Source organism: Alligator mississippiensis, chromosome 2 (assembly GCF_030867095.1).
Source record: "Alligator mississippiensis isolate rAllMis1 chromosome 2, rAllMis1, whole genome shotgun sequence".
NCBI classification, from domain to species: domain Eukaryota; kingdom Metazoa; phylum Chordata; order Crocodylia; family Alligatoridae; genus Alligator; species Alligator mississippiensis.
In genome coordinates this window covers 285,818,642-285,829,822 of record NC_081825.1, presented here as the reverse complement: position 1 = coordinate 285,829,822, position 11,181 = coordinate 285,818,642, and the positions used below count along the sequence as shown (strand labels likewise).

Genomic DNA, 11,181 nt, shown 5'->3' with positions numbered 1-11,181 from the left:
CAGAAGGTCATGTGCGAGCTGGAGAGGTACTGGGAGAGGGCCTGGGAGGACCAGGTGTTCAAGGACAAGCTCCTGGCCCCCCAAGGAGAGGCACATTGGCCTGTCTGAGAGGATGCTGGAGGCCTAGGAGCAGCAAGCCGCCATGGTGGTCAAGGCAGTGGGGGCCACTGAGTACCATCCTGGCCCTGACAGCCTACTTCATGCTGCCCGCTGCTTAGCCCCACCTGCCCCCTGGCAGCTGCCTACTGCCTAGCAGCAAGCTCCACAGCTGGCTTGGGCTGCGGTGCAGCAGCGCCTCCAGCAGCCAGGGCCCCCTGCCCCAGCACCCCTCCTCCAGGTCCCCCACCATCCATCCCCTCCCCTCCCCCCCGCCCCGCTTACCACATATGGGCCCTGCTGCCCTTCACCCCAGGCTGCAGGAGTGGGAGCCCTCCGCACCAGCAGACCAGCGGCCACCCTTGCCACCGGATGATCCCCCCACCTGCTGGCCTCACCATGGAGTGCACACTCACAGTGATGCAGCCAGAGGCTGGGGTGCTGGCCACCCGTTCCTGGGATTCACTGCACAGGCACTGCCACCTCACTGTCCCTCACCCCAGGAAGGCACACGGAGCACAATATGTACAGTTTGCACGAGGAAGAGGGTGCTTTATTGGTGGTGGGTGGGGTGGTTGGAAGGTGGTGGGGATCTGTGTTTGGGGAGGGAAGGTGGGAGAGTGGGAGAAGGTCTGTGTTTGTGGAGGGAAATAAAGATTTCCAGAAAACTGTCCACAGACCTCACAAATTTTATGCAGCACACAGTCTGTGACAACTACCCACAGGATGTTGGCCTCCACGACCTTGAAGCAGGCGGTGAGGGTGCAACAGTGTCCCTTCAGGCGGCCAAAGGTGCACTCCACCAACATGCAGGTGCAGCCCAGACACCTGTTGAAATGTGTCTGGTGGGAGTCCAGCTGGCCAGCGTACAGCTGCATGAACCAGGGAAGCAGTAGGTAGGCAGAGTCCCGGATGAGGAGGGGTGGGATTGTCACCTTGCTAAGCTGGAGGTCTGGCACACCTGGTGCGAAACACCCGCTCTTCATCAGGGCCAGCAGAGTGGAGTTGCAAAAGATGTGGGCATTGTGGGAGCTGCCAGCCCAGCTGATACTGATATTGGTGAAGACACCGTGGTGATCCACAACAGCCTGCAGTGGAAACAAATGAAAGGTTCACCAGCTGTCATATGGGCGGTCACCACAGGGTAGGCAGGTGATGGGGATGTGGGTCCCGTCCGGGGCCCTGACACACTGGGGAAAGCCCAGGGCATGGAACCCCACCACCACCTTGAGGGGGTCATGGATCTGGAGCACAGTGTGCCCCAGCACATCCTGGAGGGAGCCACAGACCTCCAGGATGGCCTCCCTGGCAGTCACTTTGCCCACCCTGAAGAGGGTGTAGCAGAGGCTGGCTGGCTGGCTTGGCCAGCTTGAGCAGGGTGATGGCCAGCCAGGTCTCCATGGGGAGGGTGGCTACATGGTGATGGCCTGCTGCTCCAGGTGCGGGCTGCTTGAGAAGCTCCTGGAATGTGGTCCAGGTCATCCAGAATGAGTCCAGCCACTGCTTATCATCCTAGGAGTGCTGGATGACATGGAGCCACCAGTCCTGGCTAGCAGAACAGGCCCACAGGCAGCGGGACTGGAGCCCCAGGAGCTCATGGAGAGCACCCATGGCAGTGTCCATGTGTACATTGTCAGCATCCCTGCTGGGGTCTGGGCCAGCATCAGCATGGGATCAGGGGGCCTCAGAGGGAGCAGTGATCCTGGTCACGTGGCCATGCAGCAAAGGAGAACAGCAAGTGCTGGGGCTAACCAGGGCCAGGCGGCAATCACTGTGGCATTGAACCATAGTGAGCAGGGCAGCAAACAGATGCCCAGGGCATGGGTTGTCACTGCTGGGGTCTGGGACTTCTGGCCACAAGATGGTGTCCAGGGACATGGCATCTGTCAAAGCACAGAGCTACCCATGTGGCCCTTGACAGCTTGCCAAAACTTGGTAAGCAGCCCTACACCTGAAATAATTGCCCACCCCTGCTCTAATCAGCTTCCATAAATCCTCAGCTTCCTTTCTAGGGTTAGCACTGGAGACACCTAAGAAAATGTTGACCTTGTACTTTAGAATAGTTTTATACACTTAGTTTTCACTCAAATGTACATCCCTCCCCTGTGCTCCCTGCAGTTGGAATGGTGTGACAAGGTCCCCTAACCCCTGTTACTTCAATAGTGCACTAGGAGATGGCAGTCAACAGAAGCCCCATGGCTTTCTAGAGAAATAGCCAGTATGGAAAGCACAACTTATCCAGGACATGTAGTGTAGTTAAAGGGCTACAGGGCCTAGTCTTCAAACTGCAGGCAGCAGGGCGCTAAGCTATTAGGCTAATTAGAAGCACCCAGGCTTGGTTTGCAGAGAGCCAAATCAGATGACCAGAAAGGGGAGGAGTCTGGGGCATGAACGACGCGTGCCCCCAGAGGCTGGGGGGACACAGCGACTGCCCGCAGGTGGCAGTGGCAGTGGTGCTGGTGTGACAGTGGCAAGCGGGGAACTCCCACAGGCAGCTGCGGTGTCGGCAGCAGGGGCAGGCCGAGCAGGGAGCTCCTGCAGGCAGCTGTGGCGGTGTCAGTGCCAAGGGCAGAGGGGTGGCAAGTGAAGACCGCCCACAGGTGTCGCCGGCTGCATTGGCAGCGCTTTTTACAGGGGGTGCATTGCCAATCTCAGGGGGTGTGCATGCACCTGTGTGCACCCCCCATGTGTCCTAGCCCAGGACTAGTGGGATGAGTCTGACCCTGATTTCTGGAGAGGAAGGGAGCTCAGCAAAAAGGCCCTGGGAAGCTAAGTGATTTTCTTTTATGTTGGGTTGATTTTTGTAAGCAGAGGCCTGGGTTGTGCCTATGAGGTGGATTGGAGGCCACAGGGGGTGCATGGGAAGCACTCTGGGCTTTGAGACTTGCAAGGGCCAGGGGCCCAGATAGCTGAGACAGTGAAGGACCAGCCCTGTAATGGGCGGGGACATGATGGGCTGAATCCAGTATAGGGCCAGAGGTCCCAGTTAATGGAACAGAGTAATACCAGTGAAGCATGGATGTAGCTATCAGGGAGGCTGGAGGACATGACTAGTGCTTGTAAGGCACAACTAGGGCTAGAAGATCACAATTAAGGCTAAATAGGGCTATGATTGATGTCATGTGTCGGGCTTCCCGGGGTGGCCATGATGCCCCTGGGGCTCTGTGAGAGTGTGTCAGCTCTGCCCTGTGGGTACCTTCTGATCTTACCTGCCATGCCTTGTTGGTAAAGTAATGAGTAGGGAGGCTGCCCACAAGCCTTTGCATGGCTTCAGTCCTGCTGAACCCCACTAGAACACACTTGTATTTGGGGTTTTTCCAAGGTGGTGCCTCATGGGGCGCCTTAAGCCTTATGGGTTAAATGTGTGTCTCCAAGCCTCCCCTATACCATGCCCCATGCCTTGTGGGTGTTACACAGATGTTGTCCACTCTGCTGGGGCCTCGGCCTACTCAGCCTCTGCCCCTTTAATCTGGCTTGGCCTTCTAGCCTATGCTCACGGTGTCAGGCCTAGGCTCTCCAACCCCCATGTGGCTGCTCCCCTCTAGCGCCGGGCTCTCCAGCCCTGTGTGCTCTGTGCTTTGCACACACTCCATCCGCTACAGGCTCTATAACGACTTGAGCCCCAAGCTGGCTGCTTGACCAATGCCGCATAGAGGGAAAGGATCACCTCCCTGGACCTGCTTGTGATGCATCTGTAGATGCACGACAAGGTGCGGTTAGCCTTACTGACTGCTTCCTTGCATTGGCGGCTCATGTTCATCCTGGAGTCAACAGTGACTCCAAGATCCCTTTCTGCCACCATGGTGATAAGAAGGGTGTTCCCCAGCCTATCGGTATGTTGCAGGTTCCTTCTCCCTGGATGCAGTACCTTGCACTTGTCTGCATTGAATTCCATCCTATTCTCATCCGCCCACCTCCGTAACCTGTCTAGATCTAGCTGGATTCTGTCCCTCCCCTCCAGCGTGCCCACCTCACCCCACAACTTGTTGTCATCAGCAAATTTGGGCACCGTGCATTCCACACCCACATCCAGATCGCTGATAAAGATGTTGAACAGTACAGGCCCCAGGACCGAGCCCTGAGAGACTCCACTGCCCACATCCCTCCAGGTCGAAAATGACCCATCCACCACGACTCTGGGTGCAACCATCTAGCCAGTTTGCCACCCATCTGACTGTGTAGGCATCAGTGCCACAGTCACCTGGTTTTTTTAAGAGAATGTGGTGGGAAACCATGTCAAAGGCCTTCTTAAAGTCCAGGAAGACGACATCCACCCCGACACCCTCATCCAGGGACTTTGTGACCTGATCATAAAACCAGGTTAGTCAGGCAGGACCTGCCCTCAATGAACCCATGTTGGTTGCCCCTGAGCATTACCACCCCTGCTGGGCCCTTGCAGATGTGCTCTTTGATAATTTTCTCAAAGGTCTTCCCAAGGACCAAGGTAAGGCTGATTGACCTATAATTGCTGGGGTCCTCCTTTCTTCCCTTATTGTAAATGGGGACCACATTGGCCCTTTGCCAATCCTCTGGTACCTGGCCAGTGCCCCACGAGCGCTCATATTGCTGTGCCAGGGGCCCTGCTATGACCCCCGCCAATTCCCTCAGTGCCCTCGGGTGACGAGCATCTGGACCTACTGATTTAAAGACGTCCAGCCCCTCCAGAAGTTCCCTAACTAGGTCGTCCCTGACTCTAGACATGTCGGTGCCACCCCTGGGTCTATCCACAATTCCAGTGGGGGAAATGTCCTGTCCCTGTTCAGGAATATGGAGGCAAAGAATTCATTAAAGAGGTCAGCTTTTTTGTTTGCTGCAATCACCAGATTGCCAAGCCTATCCTGTAAGGCCCCACAGTACCCGGTGCCACCTTCTCACTTCCTATGTATTTGAAAAAGGACTTTTTATTATCCTTAATTCTGGTTGCTAGCCCTAGCTCCATCTTAGCCTTGGCCTTCCTAACAGCCTCCCTGCAGTCCCAAGCAAGGGAGGTGTAATCCTCCTTGGTGATAGCCCCTTGCTACCACTGTATGTATGCCTCCTTTTTTGCCCTCAGGCGTCCCTGGATGCCTTTGCTGAGCCATTTTAGGTTTCTTAGCACTCCTGCCCGCCTTGATGCGCATTAGGACTGACTCCCTTTGAGCTCAGAAGATTGTCTCCTTGAGGAACAACCACCTGTCTTGGACTCCCATGCCATTGAAGCTCCGAGACCCCAATGCCTCTCCTACTAACCTTAACTTACAGAAGCCAGCCCTCCTGAAGTCGAGGACTTCTGCCTTGCTGCTTGCTTTCACCACCCTCTGCTGGATAGTAAATTCCAGCAGGCGATGATCACTGTCGCCCAGATCATCGAGTACTGGCAGACCCCTCACCAAGTCGTTGCTTGTGGCAAGGACCAAGTCCAGCAAGGCATTTCTCCTGGTGGGACTATGCACCTCCTGGATTAGGTGGAGGTCGTGTATCTTGGCTAGGAACCTACGTAAGTGGTCAGACCTGGCTGACTGCTCCTCCCAGCAGATGTCACCCATGACAATGACATCCCTTGACTTTACAGCCTCCGTGAGCTGACCTGAGAATTCCAGGTCCAGCTCACCCCCCTGGTAAGGCGGTCTATAGTAGACACCCACTATCAAGTCCCTTTCCCCATGCCCCCCTTGCATTCTTACCCAGAGCGCCTCAGTTGGCCCCTCCTCCGACCCCATGCTGATCATTGAGGACATGTATTGCTCTGTGAGGTATAGCCCTACACTCCCCACTCTTTTCCCTGCTCTGTCTCACCTGTACAGCCCATATCCCTGGATGTCCACTGCCCAGTCATGGGTAGAATCCCACCAGGTTTCCGTGAGCCCCACTAGGTCTGGGTTTTTGCTAGCTAGCAGGAGGGCAAGTTCCTCCTGCTTATTCCCCATGCTTCGAGCATTTGTGTAGAGGCATTTGAGGCCTCCTGTAGGTGCCCATGCTTCCCCCTTGTTCCTAAATCTGCCCTGGCCCCTGTCACTTACCTGGGTACTACCTGTGTGCGTCAGTTGGCTCGACGGCAAAGTGTCCTCGCGTTCCTCTGTGTCCGCGTCCCCCAGCAAACCTAGTTTAAAGCTTGCCGTACAAGATCAGCCAGCCTGGAAGAAAAAATGCGTTTACCTTTTGGAGAGAGATGAAGCCCGTCCTGCCCGAGCATGTCCTCTGTGCGGAAATGCGGGTCATGGTCCAAGATCTCAAGGCCCACCTGGTAACACCAGTTCTGAAGCCAAAAGTGGCTGTGCTATTTTGCTTCGGTTCAGAGCAAGGATGTATGTAAATTAAGGACATGGATCTGCATTTTAATCATGCTATCATGAGCTACCCAATAGTGCCTGAGGCTACCATAGGCTACATGACTAGAGGAAAAATTGAAATGGCCACAGTACTCTGACTTAATGTGCACTGACACGAAGTATGTATTTGCATCCACAAGGACAAATCACTGAGTGGCATGAGCAAGACAAATTGGAACAAACAGGGCTGCTTTAAAATGACCTGTCCTCTGGGGACCTTTGTCCATGCCTTTAAACAAAATTGGCCTTTACAACAGCTTAAATGCCCTTTTGTCCCACTTTAATGGTGTTGCTGTTTGCACGCTCAGCGGTATATTACACTTCAAATTACTTTGGAGCATAGCAAGATAAAACACCTCTGAGGTGTTTCAGTTTGCTACCTAACAAAGAGCAACAGTGCATGGGGCGCTGGAAGCAATGTGCTCGGGGCTTGGCAGGCTTCCAGTGGCCCCTGCACCATCCCCACCTCCTTTTCCTGCTGCTGTGCAACCTGGCGGCAGCCTGTGCAGGCAGGCTCGACTGAAGGGGAAAAAAAGCAGCGAGGACCCTGAACTTTTCTTTTTTTTTCTCCCAGAGCCTGCCAGAGAGGCAGGTAAGGAATGGACCCCCACCCTTGTGTACACACAACAGGGGTTTAGTTCGGTTTAATTCTCCCTAAGTGGAAACGGTGGGTTTTTTAAAACCCACCATTTCAACTTAGGGAGAACTAAACTGAATTAAACCCCCATGGCGTATACAAGCAGCCTGGATCTGCAGGCCATTGTGAAGTTAAATTTAAGTCTCATTCTGTTCCCAGTGAAGTTAATGGCAATACTCTCAGGGATAGATGGACTTCAGTGCAGCAGCTAGCTATGACAATTTACATTAGCTGAGGATCTGCCCCACTAACTTTCATGGCAGAAGAACCAGGTCAGTTCAAGTCTAATCTCTGTTCTCAGATACAAGTGACTACGCAGGCTTTCTGGGCCATCCAGGCATTTCCCCAAGTACTCTGTTTTGCATCAAGAGCACTTCCAACACCATCAGTTTTCTCTGAAATGTTCCCCCCCCAGCAATTCACAAACTTGTAACATCATCACAAACAAGAATGTCAGCCACCTCCGCCCCAGTTCCCCATCCGTTCTCCTTTATTAAACAAACTCTTCTAACACAGGGCAGGAGCACCTGGTGCAAGCTTATTCCCGACTTGTGCACCCCAACTGCCAGTTCTTGCTTGTGATCTGATCTTCCAAAGGACCTTTCTGATCCTCCCACTACGTTCTCCCTGGTGTGCAGAGGAGCCTTTTCATACATCAAGGAGTGCTTATGCCTTAATCCCTGTACATCCTTCTCCACTAAAAATGGCATACTGATAAAAAAAGAAGTGAATAAAAACAACCATCATGAGACAACTTCACCTCTGGCATGGGTGAGTACAACCACCATTCACTGTGCTAGAAACCGTTCTCACTCGTACAATGGATTAACTTGTTCCAATCTTTCATCTCATCTCATCTATGAAGATCATGCTCCAAATCCCAAATGCATAATTAATTTCCTCAATTGCAAGCCATGTAAAAATGTGTAGAACCTTCATATGATTCTTTGAGTTAATGTTTATAAAAAACTACAAAAAGGGATATAAAGTAAGTAGGATATAATGGATATAATTTTTAAGTCAAATGATTTAAAAATGTGATCATGATTAGTTGTGCAATTAAAAAAATAGTTGCAATTAATAACAATTTTAATTGCACAGCTAAAACCTCAAAATTATGCTCAGAAAAACTCAAAGGTATGCAAAATTATGCAGGCACTTTATGGTTGGGGGTGGGGAGGAATTTGTGAAGGTGTGGGGGGTTGTGGTGTGGGTGTGTGTGGGGGGGGGGTTGGAGCCCAGGGAGGGGTGTTCCCACATACCCTGGCAGGATGTGGGGTATTGTGGGTCAGGAGTGAGGGGCAGCAGCAGGGCTAGGGGGCTGGAGCTTGGGAGTGAGGGGCAGACACACAGAGACAGACACACACACAGATACCGCCCAGCAGGTAAGTCTGTGAGGGAAAAGGGCATGGGGAGGAAGGGGCAGGGGGCGCAGATCGAGGCCTCCACGGTGAGGGAGAGAGTGGGGCAGAGATGGGCTGGAGTGTATGGGGCCCCAGATATGGGGCAAGGTGTGGGATGAAGCTGCGGGTGGCTCGTCCGGGGGAGTGGGAGAGCTCCCACAGCTGCGTGCACCCTGGGGGAGGCGGGTGCACCCTGGATTTGTGCAGAAGGCGGAGGCAGGTTGCCTCTGTGGGATGAGGCTCTGTGCCCCACTGCCATTGCCCTGGGAACTGCACACTGATTGCACCACATCCCCTGCCCGCCCAGCAGCAGGAGGCACAGCAAATCCGCGGGGCACATGCCCTCCATGCCTCCCCCAGAGTGCATGCAGCAGTGGGAGCCCCATTGTGCCCCTGGACAAGCCGCCCATGGTTCTGTCCATGACCTGCCCTGGCCCCAGGGCCCCATTCACCCCAGCCCCTGCCCCACTCCCTCTGTCATTGTGGGGCCTCAATTTGCTCACCCACCCACACCCCTTTCTTTCCCCATGCCACTTCCCCGTCTCCTTCATAGACTTGCCTGCTGGGTGCTGCTCCACATGCTGCTAGGCTGCATTCCTGGCCACCTGTAGGCTGCGGCTGCGTGTCTGTGTCTGTCTCTGTGTGTGCCCTTCTTTCCCCTATTGCAACTGCCCAAAGCCCATGCCTGGGCAGCCCTGTGGTCTTCTGTCCTGCAACCACCGCCCCACGGGATGGCCCAGAGGTGGTGGAGTGGAGCGCAGGTGTGGGCTCCAAAACCATGTGCACGATTAACATGTTAAAAAAATTAACTCGAACAATTATTAATGTGTTAATTGTGCCCGTTAATCGTAATTAATTGACAGCCCTAAAAATAAAAGCTATGTGGTAATATGAACAGAAGCATGGATTTTGTTGCCAGTGTCCCTTAAGGTCTGATCATGTGCATGTATTATAAAGTATCTATACCACCATTAGAATGAACTGAAGCTCACCCCCTGATACCACTTATGCTACATTTTTAGAATCATCCATCTAAATCCAAATCGACTTTAATGGAGTTCTGGATTTACACTTATGCAGCTGAGATTAGAATGAAGCCCTTGACAAAATATCCAGTTGGTATAAAAAGGAGGAAGCAAGCTGTATCTGTACATGAACAGCATTATTTCTGGAGGGTTCTCTGATCTGTCTGAAGCTAGGAACAACCAGTTTTCATGGAGCATTTGAAGCCAAACATGGGCAGTTATTTTGCTTGCTGTCCCACAGTGTCTTGAATAAATCAGCTGTTAGGTCCCACTGCTTCATTTCTGAATGTTTCCTGTAAATTTATTATGAGTTTAAGTGCTTTAAGCAACAATAGATGGTCATTTGCCAGTTCACTGTTATTGAACAAGTAGCAGTCATTTTCACACAATGTCTCTCTCAGCTTTTTGGCCGAAGTACAATTATGTTTTCCCGTCTACAGATGGAACTTGCATAATACCTCAGAAACAGCATGGAAGCTCTTTCTGATTTAAGCTTATTATTAGTGTTACATGTTTATCTGTATGGATGCTCTACAGTGGGTGGGGGAACGCATCCAAATGATGGAACCGAGTGTGATACCTTGATTGCATTTTGTTGTAATCAAACATCTTGCGAAAAGCCAGAATACCGTGCCATAGAAGAATAATGATTTTTTTTTATAATAAAAGGGTATACTGCAGCAACATTTTTCATAATGCAAACATTCTTTCTTCAGAGCACACTCTTTTTTTAATCCTGAAGCAATGCTTGGTCTATGGGTGCTTGAGATTGCTCCTAGTAAAATCAGTGGCAGGGGTTTTTTTTATTATTATGTATTTGATGCTGCTTCCATCTGCAGTTATCTCCCTCACGAAATTGAATGGTGGTAAAAAATGCGTTAATAACCATTCTCCCCAGCATCCTGGAACAACTAATACTTTAGCCTGGACAAGAGAACAGAGCAGGTTTCACATCTGGTAAATGCAGAACTGAACAGCTTTGAGCAGTAGTGGGAATGTGAGAATACACTCCACTGAAGTGCATAGCAGGTAAATGCACAGCTCACTTAAGTGCATAACACAATGCCAGTCCCTATAGTTGCCTATTGCTTACTTCAGTGGGGGCTAACTTTCTTGGCAGGAAAGCCACAAATTCACTCCTCACCTTCTCCAAGTGCCACTCTGATCCCCTTCTCCTGTATGATCTGCTACCCTGCTTTCTGCTCCCTGCTGCTGTGCTGTCTGCTCCGTCTCTGATCTGCTGTGTGCCACACACAGAGGCTGCCTGTGTCACTTGTGAAGTGTGCCTGATAGGGCACCCCAGCTTACTTTATAACTGGATGTCTGCATCTTTGTTTGTGCATAAACAATTTATGCGTGTGGCATCTTTCAGTTCTACCATCTGTTTTGCTTAGCTGTACTCCATTTAACTTCAGAACTGGCACCAGAAATGGCAAAGGGGAAGCACTCAAACGACTGCACGTAGAAACCTTGAAGTTCACCTCAGTTGGTTAGTGTCATGCCTGCTATTGGGACATAGTTAGCCAGTCTGAGGGCTCCTAGCTCCTCATATCCAGCCTTCCAGAAGTAGTGCTGAAACTGCCTGGTTCCCAGCATTTTCACAGGAGCCCCTAAACAGATAGAGAATCCTTGGAAATGGTGGCAGATAATCAGTGTTGTAGCTACTAATAGCACAGCACTGACAGTGCTGGGCATACAATGATCATCACTTA

At 51.8% G+C, this 11,181-nt stretch overlaps 1 protein-coding gene across 1 annotated transcript; it reads right to left on the bottom strand.

Moving 5' to 3' along the window:
* Positions 1-590: 590 nt before the first annotated feature.
* On the bottom strand, positions 591-6,421 carry LOC132248295 (uncharacterized). The gene is made up of 2 exons (XM_059721352.1): positions 6,232-6,421; positions 591-1,184 (listed from the first exon to the last, which is right to left on the bottom strand). Exons 1-2 carry the CDS (start codon positions 6,397-6,399, stop codon positions 591-593), a joined length of 762 nt encoding a protein of 253 aa, XP_059577335.1. The 5' UTR covers positions 6,400-6,421.
* Positions 6,422-11,181: the final 4,760 nt, after the last annotated feature.